This window comes from Fringilla coelebs (genome assembly GCF_963513975.1).
Source record: "Fringilla coelebs genome assembly, chromosome: 3".
Classification (NCBI taxonomy): domain Eukaryota; kingdom Metazoa; phylum Chordata; class Aves; order Passeriformes; family Fringillidae; genus Fringilla; species Fringilla coelebs.
Genome location: NC_140030.1, coordinates 31892460 through 31909399, shown reverse-complemented (window position 1 = coordinate 31909399; position 16940 = coordinate 31892460). Strand labels below are relative to the sequence as shown.

Below are 16940 nucleotides of genomic sequence, written 5' to 3'. Positions count from 1 at the left end.
GACTCTTCTCAGTGGTGCCAACCAACAGAACAAGAGGCACCAGGCAGAAACTGATTCACAGGAAGTTCCACCTGAATATGAGGAAGAACTTCTTCAGTGTGGGGTGACTGAGCACTAGAACAGATTTCTCAGAGAGGCTGCAGAGTCTCCCTGACTGGAGATGTTCATAAACCATCTGGATGCAGTCCTATGCCATGTGCTCTGGGATGACCCTGAGCAGGGGGGTTGGACCAGATGACCCACTGTGGTCTCCTCCAGCCTTACCTGCTCTGTGATTCTGTATTCACTGCACTGATTCACTCACACCTCCTGACAGCAGAGCAGGAGTACAGAGCAGAACAACTCCCAAAAGTGGCGGCTGGCACACACTGCTCCATTAAGAGGAGCTCTCAAAACTCTTGTGCATTACTACATCTTTACAGTGGCAGTAATCCTATTTATGAGGGTAGGAAGCCGAAGCTGACTTCTTCGTTTTTGACCCAAGGATGCTGCCTTGGGTCAGCATGTGCCAACAGGGAGGATGAAGGGCAGCATGCCAACAGGGAGGATGAAGGGCAATGCTCCTGCAGCACTGAGAGGAGATGACAAGGCTGCGGGCCCGGATCTTACCCCAACCCTGGGCATGAGGTGGCAGGACCCCTGCCCTAAGTCTGGAATCCTAATCCTCACGGAGCAGAGCCTGTCTGGTCAGCACATAGAACACATCCTATGAGGAGTAGCTGAGGAAGCTGGGGGTTTTCGGCCTGAAGAAAACGAGGTTTTGGTTTGGGAGCATAATTCTCTCTACAACTCCCTGAGGAAAGGCTGGGGTGAGGCGGGGACTGGTCTGTTCTGCCGGGCCTGCAGTGAGGACAACAGGAAATGGCCTTAGCTGAGACAAAGGAGATTCAAATTAGATATTAGAAAAAAAACATTCACTATTAGGGTGGTCAGGCATTGGAACAGGTTGCCCAGGAAGGTGGTATGAAGGAAGGAACGATCCCTGGACGCGTTTAAGAGGTGACTGGATCTGGCACTGGGTGACGTGGTTTAGGGGTCACAATAGCAGTGCCGGATGGATAATCGGACCCGCCATGCTTTCGCGGGTCTCTTCCAACCTTGACGATTCCGGGACTCCGTGACTCCATGATCTGGGCAGGCGCGCGGCCGTGGCGCGTCACCGCCCGCGCGCCCGCCGTGCCCTCTCCCGCAGCTGCCGCGGCCGAGTGCGCAGGCGCGGTGCCCCCGGTCACGTGTCGCGCGGTGGCGGCGGCGGCGGCGGCGCCATGGCGGTGAACTACAGCGCCAAGGAGGAGGCGGACGGGCACCCCTCGGGCGGCGTCGGCGTGCCGGGCGGCGGCGCGGTGGGCAGCGGCGGCGGGGGCGCCGTGAAGACCCGCAAGCCTGACAACACCGCGTTCAAGCAGCAGCGGCTGCCGGCATGGCAGCCCATCCTGACTGCGGGCACGGTGCTGCCGGCCTTCTTCATCATCGGCCTCATCTTTATCCCCATCGGCATCGGCATCTTCGTCACCTCCAACAATATCCGCGAGTACGAGGTGCGCGGGGCGGGTGTGCCGGGCCGGAGCTTTGGGAGCCCGGGGCCGCTCGGAGAGGCCGGGCCGGGCCGGGCGAGCGGGGATCGCCTGCCGGGAGGCCGCCTGCGGCTCCGGGGTAAGCCGGTCACTTCCCGGGCTGCCGGGACGCGGCGGCACCCAGGCGGGCTCTGTGCGGAGCGGACGCGGCGCCCGGGTAGTTCCGAATTGACCTAATGTCTGTGCTCGTCAGCAAAGCGTCCATTAATTACCCTGAGCTGGCACCGCGCTGACAGTAGTCTCCGCATAGGCTGTAGCTCTTCCGTAAGTTCTGTCGGTGCTCCCTAGGGAACTTCCAGGGAAGTTTACTTCCTGCCTTTAATCGACACAGCCCAGTGCTCGTTTTTTTCCTCAGCAGTACAGACAGTAAGCGCATCATCCGTGGGATAGCCTATGGCAGTCCATTATTTATCTCCACATGTTCCAAAGTAATTGTATTTTCAGGACAAAGCTCTGTGGTGAATGTATTGCTGTTATTCTTACCCTGCGCTGGTAATTTAATGTTGCAGGTGCTGTATGGGAGACAAGGGTGTCCAGAGTAAGCTTGGAAACAAGGATCAAAGAGTATGGCTTTTTCTAATTAACACTTAGAAAACTTCAATCGGAGTTTATCAGATTTACAGTTTTATCAGATTTACATCTGATAATCAGCCATGCTACTGCTGTGAAAAGTTGCTGAGCATTAGCTGAAAACTGAGCTGTATATCACAGATCGATCCATTTGATAACAGAACCAGTTTGTGTTGAAAGGAAATAACGTGCAGGGCTTAGGGATGGACAGCCTTGAGAAGCAGTTGACAGCTATTAGTTTCGGCGAGCTAATGTGACTGAGATTGATTGTAGGGAAGGAGAAATGTGGTTGTTCGTTTTGTTTTTTTATTGGAGAGTATGAATTTTTGTGGATCAAATCACTCCTGTTACTGGACCAAGCTGTCACTTTCAAATAAGTAGTGTTTAAGACAGTAGCTTGGCTGGCAGCAAGTTGTCACTGAAGCCCAGTTAGCTAAAGAAATCATGAGGCAGGGAATGAATGGTATTTCCATATTTATCTTGTAATGCAAATAAGATTATAATGAAATCAATTTTACCCCCTTTTATGTTAAGATCTACAGTTACAGTTAAGGAGAAAAGCAGAAGGGAAAAACCCAAAAGCCAAAGTGTATGTTACAGCATCCTAATTTGTATGTAAGCATATATTTTAGAAAATAGTTGCTTCTTACAAGAAGTGCTGGGGTTATGCTGAACATCTGAAAATTGGCACAGGTGCTTCAGAGAAAGTGGCCAACTTGTCATGGGCACAAAGATGTTTAAATTGTCATGTTGTAACATATTTAAGGTAAATACAATTGCACATTTTCAAGACTCTGTGGAGAGAAGTATAAAAACATCCTTGCTAATTCTGATTTTTGTTGACAACTGCATTTAAAATAGCTATTTCTATAGTAAAGCAGTACAAAGTTTTAGATCATTATAATTGGAGAAATATATACTTTTTCCATTATGACTGAATCTTCATTGATCTATGGGAACAAGAAATACATCAATTGCATGAGTCCAAAAATGTATGTGACTTCTTGTGCCTATATTGCTGCTGTATGCATATGCAGGATTTTTGTATACTGTTGTTGCTTAAGCAGCTCAGTCAGATACTCCTGGTAAGTTCCAGCAGAATCCAAAAACCAGCTGTTCCTACCTCACATTTGGCAGAAAAGTCATAGGTGAGCTGGGAGCACAACCAATGCTCTCCTACACAGTCAGGTTGTGTATATAGAGCAGCAGTAACCATTTGCAGTGACCAGCTGGCACCACAAGCCTTCAATCCTCTCCAATTTCAAGGTACTCAAGACTGAAAAGAGTTTAATTTGTTTGTTTTCCTATATGGATTTACTTTTTCACCTTTTGAAATTCTCAAAAATCTGATTGTTAGGCTTTTGTGAGGACAGGAGGTACTTTGGAGTCTGTGCAAAGTCAGAAGGGGGAAACTTGTTCTGTTGGCTGATCCTCATACTTGTTTTATGAAGTGACACTCTGCAAGTGAGATTATCATCCTAAAGGCAGCTGAATTCCAAAAAAAAGCAAGTTTAAATCAAAAAAGGCTTTATAGTTGCACCTGCAAAACACAGATAAAGCATTTTACCAATTAGGACCAACATCTGGGCTCTAAGCACCACTGAGGGGTGCAGTTTAAGACACTGCTTTCACATACGTGCTTAGATTACATATATCCCTGCTTAGAATGCTGGTTTTTGTTATAACCTCCAAAAGTTATTCACAAACAGCTGTAAGTTTAGCTGTGGGAGACAAGACATCCAGAAGCTACATGCAGTGACTAAGCTTTTTTAGAAATGTAATCAGGAGAGGAAGCACAGGTGGTGATTTACACCTACCTCCTGTGCAACAGCATACCTCTCAAGTCTGTGGGTGCCTGTAAACTTAGTGTATTGGAATTGAATAGGATGTATAACTTGTGACCCTGAATACATATTTCAGTTCAAGTCACTCTTTCCTAAAACAAGATATGGTAGCCATTAGTATCTCTGTGGACTGTGCTGTTCTTCTACAGGTACAAGGACTAAGCAGCAAAATGTACCTCTTCCATTGATTTCCTTTATAAGATATCTTGAATTCAAATGTGGAAGATTTCCAACAGTTTAAGTGTACTAGAACTATTGGATTTTTGTTGTGTTTTCTCTAGCATTTTTTCATGGCTTCAAAAGGGCATAATCAGTCATTTATTTTGAGTCTGTCATTAAAATCGTTCATTTCTTGGAGGTGGTTTTTTTTCCTTTTTTTTTTTTTAATATATACAGAGTGAATAAGAAGCATTGACAGAGCATATTAATATATGATAAAATGTGAGGAATATACAAAGTATTAAATGTGTAGGAAAAATATTTGTGCTGTGACTGCTGCTGTGAAATGCATAATGGTAGGTAAAAAGCCAGACTGACTTAAGGCATGGCTAGGAATGGATAACTGAAAGTAAGTACATTACTGTTGCCTGCATCGTCAGCCTTGTGTGCAGTTCCTGTAGCCCCATGTCAGGAATGATACAAAAATTAGTAAAACCTACAAAGAGGAACAGCAGAGGGGACCAGATTTATGGACTGCCTTTTTTACAAGAAATGGTTAAGCAGAGTAGGACAAAGTATGAAGTCTGCAAAAATAGTTTGGAGAATATGTGTGTGCAGTAATTATGTTATTTCTATAGGTGTGTGTCAGCTGACAGACATCAACAGGCTGAAAGGCCGTTGGTGTGGAATAACTTGGATACACCCAATGTCCTTAAATCTGGAGTTTTTTGGAAGGGCTCACTGTGTCTGGTTGTCAGCTGTTGGCTGATCCCATGGGACAGAACAGTGGGGTCTGGCAGTTTCTTGCCGTGGATTCCATAGTCAGTCCTTAGCTCTCACAGTCCAAAGTGTGACTTTGTCAAGAGGTGAAGATGGATGCCTTCATCCTTTTAAATAAGCTGTCTGGAATGCAATCTGTAAATGTGGATGCAGAAAAATACACTTGTGTTTGCAGTTACTGTACAGGAAAGCTCTTTGATAGCATGCAAGCTGATAACAGTGCATCAAAGCATAGTACTGCTTCAATATACATCATTTCATGTGTGTGGGGCACCACCTGTAAGAGCCGTGTCTCTCGGCTGTTGTTTGGGTCCACTCTGTTGGCTAGCTATGGACCCTGGCCCACACGGTCTGACATGGACGAAAGCAAAAGACGAGAAATGCTCTTTTCCACGTGAGACAAGGGTCCTGTTTATTGGCTCAGGAAGGGACACCTCAGACTCTGGCAAGCCCTCAGGTGGAAAAGAGAAGGTTCCCTTCTTGCACGGGACTCATACCCGAGGGAATGGGGGCGGGGGAAGAGGACCATAGCCAATGGATACCATTGAGGAGGGCTAAAGGGAGGGGTAACCAGGGGTACAGGGCAGAGGGGTGGATGAGGGAGAGACCATGTGATGGGAGAAGGGAATTACAATCCATGTGACATAACATAAACTATTTAGTGCAATGCAACATTCATGCTCCACAGAATTTAGTCCATTACATTTTTAAATGTGACATCTTTAGGTCTTTTGCAATCTTAGTCTTTAGCGTGCGCTCTTGACCTGAAACAACTTGTCACACTGGCAAGTTCTTTCTAAAGGAAATGCTTGCTTCAGCTTACTTTAGCAGAACACACCCACCCCTGAGTTAGCCTGAGATGCATTGTTCATTGAGAGCAGCAGTGGGGTCTGTCTGCTGTAGCTAAACAAAGCTGGTCATGGCTGCTGCAGCAGTGCTATTTCTAGATCAGCATAAACTTAATATCGTGTTCAGCTGAGCAGTAAAGATCGTGATCCTCTCTCAATCTCCCTCTCTCTGCCAGGTAATAGCTTCTGAAGCTGTCTAGTTTCAGCTAGGCTCATTAGCGTGTAGGTTTTGTCTGTCAGAAATCTGGCAGCAGAGCAAATGCCAGTGAATAAAAGTGCTTGCTGCTGGAGCTGGTTGCAGCTTAATAGATACTGAAGAAATCACAGGAAGAGAGACCCTGAAGAAGATGCTGAGGAAAACAGGCTTCAGTTCTTTCCTGAACACATTGTGTGTTTGTGTTAGCTAACCTTAGTATGCGTATTAAGCTAACCTTAATATGGGTATTATCACTTGTTCTTGGTTATGCCTTTCACTACAAACATAAATCAGGACAAACCACTTGCAGCAGCCTTTCGTATAACTGTATAGATGTTCTAGTTTAAATGCTACTGCTGCATAGTTTTTTTGCAGTGAAGTATATATTTCACCAATTCGAGTCTAAATTCTGAAATAGGTTATTCATGTTAAGTGTAGAAATACATCTTTTATAGGGAGATGTAAGCTTTCTCCTGCCACACTTGCTGGAGCTACGCGTGAGAGCGAGCTGATGTGGTCAAGCTACTTGAGTTGGCTTGAACTGTAGGGTGAGCTTGTGGCTGCTAAGGCTGAATGTACAGATTTTTAATAAATGCTTTTTATGGTCTACAATATTCAAGACAGAACATACTGTATAAGCCAGATTAATACTGATCATCTTTCTTGTCCATATACTGATTATTTTACCATTTCTGACAAAACAGTAATGGTGTAATAATCTTTCCTGTTTCAGGACAATTTTTGGGCATTAAGTGATTTTTAAATTTTTTCTTCTAATTAGGTGGCTATAAATGGCCAACAAAGCAAGTTTTTCTAACGCATATATTTTTTCATTAAATAGGTAGACTTTTAAAAGTCTGATCTCTCTGGAAAGCATGTAAAAACTGCAATCTGCTTTTAATAGTGTGTGTTTAGAAACATCACATTGTGTGGAGTATCTGCTGGTTTTGTTTTGGTGTGGGTTTTTTGGTTGGTTGGTTTGGGGCAGGGGTGGGTCTGTGTGGGGGGCTTGTTGATTTTGTTTGGTTTTGCTCCAGGAGTAATGTAACCTCAGTGTTCAATTTGTTTGCATCTGAAATCAAGCATATAGTCAGAATCAAAAACTCATTCACAGAGTGGTTAAGGTTGGAAAAGACTTCTTGAGATTATCAGATAGGCCTGAATGTGCTCTTGGGGTTGAGAAATAATATGATTGCAAAATAAATGCCACAGCAACTCTCTTGCTTAATAATTTTTCTTTACTCTCCCATTGTAAATTAATGACTGCTCTTTCTGTTGCAGATTGACTATACGGGAACAGAACCTTCTAGTCCCTGCAATAAATGCTTAAATGTGTCCTGGGACAGCACACCACCTTGTACATGCACCATCAATTTCACACTGGAACATGCATTTGAGGTATGCTGCCCTGTATGCAGGATGAAGTCAGAACAGTTTTTATGATCTATTCCATATTGAAAATGAAAGTTTTGTCACTTAAGTATTTTTTTCTGTTTTAGAGGATTAGTTTTAGTTTTGCTTTGAACTTGAATCTGATTTTTGTGTTCCCTTTTTCATCAGGAGGAATGAGATGTTTCTAAATGCCTCTGTTTGTCTGGGAATGTAAAATATTAAGTGGAATGCTTGTGTTTTACTTATTCAGAGTTACCCTGTGTGTCACACAGCTAGAGAGTAGATTGAGCTATTCCTGCATGATACAAAAAATCTCAGTTTAACAGGAATTGGAAATACCAGATAAGTGCTTTCTGACAGATTGGAGGCAAATGAGGCTTATGGGTTCTACATTGGACAAGACAGGTACTGGGATTGGTGCTGGTGAATATCATTCTGATAGCTGGTGGCACGTTTATGTTGTTTGACTTCAGCTTTGTTAGGACAGTACTTCTGTGTACTCAGTATGAAGTTTGAGAATTGAGGTTCTTGCTTTGTGAATATTGGTATAAACCTAAGAGTTTAAGAACTTAAAATTGCAGGTTTGTGTGAATGAAATTCCTCTTTCCCCATCTTGCTTTTTGTAGAGCAATGTATTCATGTATTATGGACTTTCCAACTTTTATCAAAACCACCGTCGTTATGTGAAATCTCGAGATGACAGCCAGCTAAATGGAGACAACAGTTCACTACTTGTAGGTATTCATGCTTGGATGTAAATGAGCAACTAATTTCTGTCTATTGCATAAATCACCGCATAGATTATTTAGTTTCATGATAATGAGGTACTAGAATTTTTGCATAACAGTAAGCAACCATAAGGAATTGATATTTTGTTTACTGAAAATAACTGTAAAGTATTATAATTTTATTGATCATGTAGTAAAAACAAGTTAGTTGTGTAAACTAGAACAGACTCATTTGCCTTTTTTCTTTCTAACTATCAGAATCCAAGTAAGGAATGTGAGCCTTACCGCACAAACGAGGACAAACCCATTGCTCCTTGTGGAGCTATTGCCAACAGTATGTTTAATGGTATGGTCACAACTTTAAGTTATCATTTATATGGGTCTGTGATCTAGTGTATGTTTTCTGTTATGTTGCACATAATTCTGGATAAAGATATCATAGGCTTTTTTGTTTTGAATTAACACATTTTCATCGTTCAGAATAAAATAAATCTTGTACTGTTTAAAAATTGCTAGGAGAATTAATTTAATCTCATAGCATACAAAAGATGGAAATAACTGTTGTGAGAATCCGCTGCTGCTGTGATGTAGAAACATAGATTTCATGTATGGATAATAAACTGCTATCTCATATACACTGATTCTTACAGAACAGTTTGTTATTTTGTCAGGCAGATAGTAAATGCTTTGCCCAGTTATTTTTGTTTTGTTTTCTCCTGGAGGTAATTATTTCAGTGCTTATCATGATCATCTATATAATGAATGTTTCTGCAGCTGGTCTTCTAATTTGATTTTGTCTTTAGATACACTGGAGTTATACCGCATCGATAATGACACAAGGACTCCGATTACTTTGATCAAAAAAGGCATTGCATGGTGGACAGATAAAAATGTAAAGTTCAGGAATCCTACAGGAGATGGAAACAACTTAACTGCGCTTTTCCAAGGTAAAAAAAGGAAAAAAGTGAAATTCTAAGAGCGGCAAAATGCTTCAAACACCTTTTAATTTCAGTTTTGATTTCAAACACATTTTGATTTCAGAGTTTTGCCTCACTGACGTTTTACTGAATGTGCTAAATAAATGTTCTCTGAAGAAATCCAAGCTAAGGAGTACTCTGCTGTTTGAAAGGTTGTCTTTAAATAATAAAAGCTTCAAGTTTCTGATAAACATTGTTGATTTTTACCTTTACTGTAATCATTAATTTGGTAGTTTTTAATTTCTGAATTTTTTTGTACCTTAAGTACTAGAAAATGTGTAATGTACACTGCTGGGGTTTAACCCCACTTGGCAGCTAAGCATCACAGTGTCTCACTAAGAATGACCTTGCTCAGCGGAAGGAAGAATTGGAAGGCTGAAAGTGAGAAGGCACATAGGTTGAAGAAAAGACTATTCAGTAATTAAGAACAAACAACTAAACCAAAAATGCAGCAAGGAGAGGGGAAAATAAAACCCAAGAAAAGTAATGCAAAAGAAGATAATTGCTCGCTGCCATCTGAGTCCCTGAGCTAAAGTCGGCCCTGCCTCCCTCTACCTGCCCTTTTCTATGGTATGGGATATCTCTTTGGTCAGCTATCCCACCTGTGTCCCCTCCCAATCTCTCCTGGACATCTCTCCTGTCTCCTCACAGGTGGTGAGGAGCAGAAGAGGGCTTGATGCTGGCAAATATTGCTTAGCAGTAATAGAAACATCACTCCTTATCAACAGTGTCTCCAGCACAAATCCAAAACATTGTCCCATACCAGCCATTGTAAAGAAATTTAATTTTATTCCAGTCAAGACTGGTACAAGTTCTATCATGTTTGGATTTAACTTACAAGAAATCCTGCAGGTGTTAAATTAAACTCTTCATATGGAGTTTTCATTTAAGTGTTTCTACGGCTAGGTTGTGCTGTTATCTAAAAAAACTGATTCTTTTTTTGTTATTAGAAGTGACTGATGTGTCTCATTTTTTAGATTATACACAGTTTGGCAAATAAAAGTTTTCTTTGGCTGCTATGTCTGAAAAAGCCCCTTCTTAGGGCTCTAAGGGCATGTGGGTTTATGCAAGGTAAATAATAACTTCAGGCTTAACCTGATGTGGGTTTCTTGTTTAGTCATAGCCAAATTACATGTTGTCAGTGCTTTGAAAAGCAGATACCTTACCTTAATGCAACGTGGAATTGTATTTCCAATAACAGTAGCAAAAGCATTTGGACATAATCTGAAATGATGTTTACAATATTACATGCTTGTGGTTCTCAAATTCTACCAAGTGAGGAGAGGACCTATCATAAAAATGAAGAATTACCCACCAAGCAGTGCTTTGAGACATGACTTCCCACCTGCATGAATTGTTTAAACAAATGAACAGTGCTGTTATGAATTATGTTATTTATTTATAGAATTCATACTATTTAAACTGCAAAATAAAAAGTTCTTGAACAGCCCAGTGTGTTGCAATAGTAGTGAGTCAGCCTGTCTGTTCATACTGTTTAGGAGATAATGTGTTTTTTGGTGACATTAGAATGGATTTTGATGAGCCAGTGTGTTACTCGGTCCTGGATTTGAAATACTTTATTATTTTTGTTTAATCCTAGGCACAACAAAACCTGTGAACTGGCCCAAGCCAGTGTATATGCTGGACTCAGAGCCTGACAACAACGGCTTTATCAATGAGGACTTCATCGTGTGGATGCGCACAGCTGCTCTGCCAACGTTTCGCAAGCTCTATCGTCTCATCGAAAGGAAGAACAACTTTCAGCCTACCTTACAGGCTGGAAAATATTCTTTGGATATTGCCTACAGTATCCTTTGAAAGCAGGCCTTAGCCTGGATTATGCAAATATATATCTGCAAGTTATCAGATGGAGCTAGCCTTTCTTCTTACCATCTCTAAAAAGAGATGGTATTGAGCTGTGGTTGAAAGCTGGCACTGAGACCCAGGTAGACGGTTACAACTTTTATTTCTGTGCTAGTTTGATAGCATTAATAGCTTCATAGAGACAGGGAAATCAGATTGGTTGGGTACTGGGAAGGAATTGAGAAAAGCATAGGAAAAGAGGAAAGAACAGAGGTAGCTGGTAGCGAAGGAATTTAAGAACTGTAACTTCAAGGTGAAATGACATTATGTCATGAAAGGCAGACTGACTCTGAAGGTCACAAAAATGTCAGAGCTGTGGATCAGGTGAAGGTCTGTCATTTTGTTGAGGAGACTAAATATTAGGTAGAAATGCAGGCGACTAGAGAAGGAGGGTTGTCATAGTTACTGAATTCTTAAAATTCAAAAGCACTTAATGGTGCTTTTTATATAGCTACTGCAATGTTCTCCTTTGCTGTAAAACTGTGGGGAGTGCATGTAAAACAGATATGTAAAGAAAAATTTTGTAATAAAATAGACATGAGGACTAAAATTTATATTTTCCCTCACTTTATTGAAACTACTTTCATAAACACACAAAATCATGCATTTTACTCTTCTTCAGGGTTAGTGTCTCCCAACATGGCTTTTGTTTTGAAGTAGCTGACAATGCCCAGATTAGTTTTATCCAAAAAGAACAGCTGAATGTTCCATATTTGCAATTCCAGTTCCAGAGACAGCAGTTAGTAATTGGAACCTGATTGAAATGACCCAAAATTTTCATGTGCCCACTTCAAGCTGGGTTTTGAAACTTGCTTCTTGTTTTCCTAAATGTGTTTTCAGATTATCCTGTACACAGTTTTGATGGACGAAAAAGGATGATCCTGAGCACCATCTCGTGGATGGGAGGCAAAAATCCCTTCCTGGGAATTGCTTACATCACTGTTGGCTCCATATGCTTCTTTTTAGGAGTGGTATTGCTATTCATTCATCACAAATACGGCAATCGAAACACCAGTGCAGACATTCCCAATTAATCTTGCATTCTGAAAACAAATGTACTGCATGTGCATCAAGGCCAGTCCAGAATGGACCCAGTTTTTGAAAGACAAATCTCTGCTTCTGTCATTTCTGAGACTGGGTGCATAATTTTTACCTAAAGCTCCCCTTTCCCATACTGTGGATTAACTCTTGAAAATGACGGGTATACAATTAGCTCTATTGATTGTATCTCTGCCTATGTCAGAAACAGTTTTTCTGATGTTTGCCTCTAACTGGGCAGGCCACATGATGCATATAGCTCCTGTTCCCTTGATGCATCTGCTGCTTGTTCACGTGCTATGTAATGTCGGTATGATTCAGTACATTTAGATTGTGTGGAGAAAGATGGTTATAAGATACTGTAAATTGTTGACTTTCCAGAATTCAGGTGTCAGTGCTGTTGGAAGAAGTCAAGTCTTAAATGTTTTCTTCGATTTACTGTCTTGTGTGCATGGGCTCCTACATTTCTTGCTGAGATTTTAATATATTTATACAAGTTGTTAAATATTTTTCCTGTGTCCTACCCACCTCTATTATATTACATCCTTTAAGTGCTCCGTAAACTTCAGCACTCTGGATTCTTTGTATATTTACAATATATGTGCCTGGCCAGTAAACGAGCATCCTATGAAAATACCAGAAAACCTATTTGTTAATTATCTGTGTGAGACCCTTTAAAAGATTGTTCTAAATTGGGACATGCTTGTTGCAGATATAATCTTTTTCTAATTTTCTTTGCTTTAAGTCATATCCAATCCTAGTTCACTTTTTGCTGGTTTTGCTTTTTATGAGCAGCACCTAGCATTAATCAAGAAGAACTTAAAAGGTTTTTTTCCATTCATACATCGAGGTGAATTCCTTTTACTGGGGTGAATTCCTTTTACTTGAGAAGTTTCCTAATTTTTTTAAAGCATATGTATTCTGAGCAGGCTTTGTTTTAAGGGAAATGTATACTTTTTCCTTCTTTGGAGTGAACACCACGTTAATTTTTTGTGGTGTTTAGGAAGTAAACTATAGAAGTTCAGGAGTTGAGATGGCAGTGACATTTTTCCCTGAAATGCAGGTTCAGCTTGCTGTGAAACATTTAAATATTGCAGTTAGAGGCAATGTGCAGGTTAGTGTCTTAAATTACAGAAGGATTCACCTTTAGGTTAATTAAAAGTAACTGCAACCTGTAAAATATTACTTTTTGGTGACTTTTTTTTAGATGATGCACAGAAACTCTAATGTATATGGTGGAGATCACTTTATATGCAACTAGCTTGATAAAGTATGGAATATATTAAAAGAGACCTAATAAATTCTGCAAACCATTTAATAAGAGATTTGGTTTTGTTCTTGAAAATATATTTATTTTTATCTGGATAAAAAGACATCATTAAGTGTAAATGCAATTTTAAATGAGTTGTATTTTTGGGATTGCATATTTATTACAAAAGTGCATGGTCCAATAGCTTAATCTACAGGCAACTTTAAACAAAACTATTTATTTATCACATAATCACATAACGGGTTTTACTTAATTACTTGTGTAGCCTAAGAGTTTAAATGTGTAAGTCTGGATAAACTGTGGAATGAGGCAGCATTTCCAGTGTGCTTGCTTTCTGTAACTACGTATAATAATTTATTTGCATAGTACAGCCTAGCAGAACAGGGCTTTCAAATAGTACCTTGTAAGATTTTATTTACAGTGTTGTATTCATGTTGCTGGAGTTACAGAATAAGGGTAATATACCCTTGAAAACTTGCAGAACGTGTTAAACTGGCTTTCAGCTGTGGAGTAGCTGCTAGTCCAAGATAGAGTAAATAAGCAAGGGGATGTCTCGCAATTACTGGTTATTAAAATATTTTGATTTTTAAAGTTTGTGTTTGTCACTTCAAATGCAAATATATTCTGCTTCCTTCATAACTCCTATTTTTTCCAAGTGGGAAAGGCCGCTTTTTGGGCTGTGTTTAAAATTAAAAAAGAAGTATTTTTCTGTCTTCACCTTGTAATATTTTTCAATGCCTTCTTTTTTTTTTACTCACTATAGCTGCTACTGTATCTTCAATCTCAGTGAAGTACACCAGGCTGAGAATTGCTTTCTGGCTTTTATTGCAATTAAGTGGGTTCTCCGAGAGCCTTTAGCAGTAAATACAGGGGACAGTGTTCTATGGAGCTCAAAATGCTTGTAAGTGTTAAAAATATTGGTCAAATTTGTAAACTCTTCCTTCACTCATGCCCATTTGTCTGGATGTCATGTTGATAACAATGGAGATCTTGGAGGATCCTTGGAATCTTTCAAGGATTAATTATGAATATCAAACTTTGAAAGATGCAAGTCTTGTCTTTTTTTAATAGAAATCTCTGAGGCAGGAAAGGCCATGTGAGTGTAGATGAAGTAACATCTGCAAGCAGAGCAATGAGCATGGCTGGTTGGATTGGATTCACAAGAAATGTTATTGACTGCACCCTTCTCTCATGTGCCTTACTTGCAGTGGGAAAAGAACAGTTAGACTGAGTTGAAGAGAGTGCTTAGTGGAAAAAGATGACTTAAGTCTAAATCAGGTACCTACAGTAAATTAAAAGTTACTTACTGGAATGCAACTGCTGAAGAAAACAAAGGACAATGCATAAACACAGAGTAATCCGATCTTCTAAGTGCCTGTGACAAGACAAGGGTTTCTGATCTTTCCTGAAAATGTGATCTACCCTTGGTATTACATAAGTTGTTTTTTGGGCTTTTTAAAAGATTCAATAACTCAACATGAAACCTCTCCAATACCCCAGAATGTTACACATATAAAAGGCTTGTCTGCATTGAACAACCTGAACAAAATGTTCTCTTTCAAAGGAGAAGAAAAAACGATGAAAATCTAAGTAAATTTAATGCTTGCTTACTTCTTAGCAATGTCTCCAGTTTATGAAAGAGACTGCTTCTGACAGTGTAAAAATAGACTGAGGTTTATTTTCAGAAAGCCCAATTGTGAAAATTTTGGGATTTTACTGATTAGTAATAGTATTAAATTTTCCTCAGAGCACCAGGAGTATTTTCATGTAAAAATTCCCTCCCTTCTAGCTCACAGAATGTTTGATCACCGTATTGCATTCTGTGCCTACATGTGAAGTCTAATCATACTCGACAGTATCAATTAAGACTGAAGACCATTACGAAATGGCCTGATAAGAATTAGCAGGTCCTTACATGACCTGAGTCTCAAGTAAGAAACTACCTCCTCATAAGCCTCCAAGTCTGAACATCTTTAGCATGTGCTTGAAAGTGAAGTGATACTGTCCACCTGAGTCACATCAACTGCTGCTGCAAAGTCTGAAGTTGGAAGATTATCTCTCATTTTGTCATAGGGATGCAATAAAGAGGAGTAAAAGTGTAAGTCAATTATTAAGGAAACACAAGAAGTTTTTTAAAAAGCATAAATGAAAAGGAAGTATGTGGAGATCTTTCTCACTAGACCCTGGATAAAGATCATGTAAAATAAACAATTTAAGCAAAAGGAATACCAGTTACATGCAAATTGAATTTTTATCTGAGGACTGTGCCCAAATTTTGTAAAATAAAATGGTGAGATGCTTAGTGTTAGAGGTGGAAGAATGTAATTAATAACCTCACTATTAGTTCTGTTATGAAAATGGGAAGGGCTGGACTGTGATATTCTTGGAATAAAGGAAAATACTGTCTTTAGGATCTCCTACTGAGGCCTAATTATATGTGTTATCTCTTTAGCAGGATTTATGTACCCTTGTATTACTGGTTGAAGAGGTAGAACACTTCTTTGTGACTAATGCTTCTAAACAGCTAGGTTAACAGGCCTGCTTTCTTTCTGGCTTAAACAGAACAGTTCAATAATGAGTTTTAATAAACAATTTTGTTATACAATGCAATACATGCAAGAGTTGCTCTATTCAGTTAGGAAGAAGCAGTGTGTTTGTTTCTAATGAAATATCTTCATCCTAAAGCAGCAAGCTGCCATTTCTCATTCCCTCAAGTTTTCATTTCTTCACAAATTAGTCAACACTGAAGAGACCAGCTGTGCTTGCTCTGAGCAGTTATCATGTAGCTTTGATTGGTAGGTAACTCACATGCCAATGCTTAAGTATGGCCTTTCTGTTGTAAAGTGTATTCTTACAGAAAATATCCCTGAAATTTAGATTGAGACATACCAGAAAGTAGCCCACACAGCAGAAATCAGGATTAATAATTTCTCTGTGAATGATGAGCATTTTAGCAGTATTTCAGCTGACATACTGGTATTCAACTAGGTTTATGAAAATCAGAATAAAATATTGTATGCACTCATAAGATTGCAAGAGGTATGAATGGAAATGTCTTACAGTGGTAGTAATGTATTTTTAAGCGTTATTCTGTGATAGCACTGCTCAAATGTTTGAAAACCATTTGTTAAATAATGCATCCAGTTTCCTCCTTTGTTAAAGCACCTATTTGTCCATGATTGTGCTTTCTGAATGTTATTTTTAATATTTTGAACAGCTAAGGCTATACCTATAAATGCTTCTTCATCATTGCATTTTTAGTTTCTTTCTGGGATAGCTCAGAAGATTGAGAAGTGTAGTGTTTGACACACGTTGTTTATCGTGAGGTTTGGCACCAGTGCAAAAGTATAGTAACGCCAAAAACTAAGTGCACTTCAACTGTAGCAAAGCCAGGAAAGAGCATTGCCGACAGCATTGTATTTCAGCATATGGTTGAGCATGAGAAGATGCAATTATGGGGCTAGATCTGCAATGCAGAAAAGACACTGGCTTCTCAGATTAGTTTCTTGAAGGGCAAATCATTCTTTCCCGAGACCCAACTAGGTTTGTATTTCATGCAATTCTGGCATTTCTTCACTCTATGTAAGTATACATCGTGAAATACGAAGCTGAAAGTTGGTTGTTCCCCCCACATGCAGAGTAGTCTATATCCCAGCAACTGACGGAGCTTGATGCAGTGGGCAGATACTACACGGGGTACT

The 16940-nt window shown here is 40.0% G+C and overlaps 1 protein-coding gene across 1 annotated transcript; it reads left to right on the top strand.

The window, feature by feature from the left end:
* The first annotated feature begins 1235 nt into the window (after nt 1-1235).
* Nucleotides 1236-16100, top strand: TMEM30A (transmembrane protein 30A). The gene is made up of 7 exons (XM_084201983.1): nt 1236-1538; nt 7253-7369; nt 7990-8097; nt 8350-8437; nt 8895-9038; nt 10669-10875; nt 11772-16100. The coding sequence occupies exons 1-7, from the start codon at nt 1266-1268 to the stop codon at nt 11963-11965; spliced, it is 1131 nt and encodes a 376-aa protein (XP_084058109.1). The 5' UTR covers nt 1236-1265; the 3' UTR covers nt 11966-16100.
* Nucleotides 16101-16940: the final 840 nt, after the last annotated feature.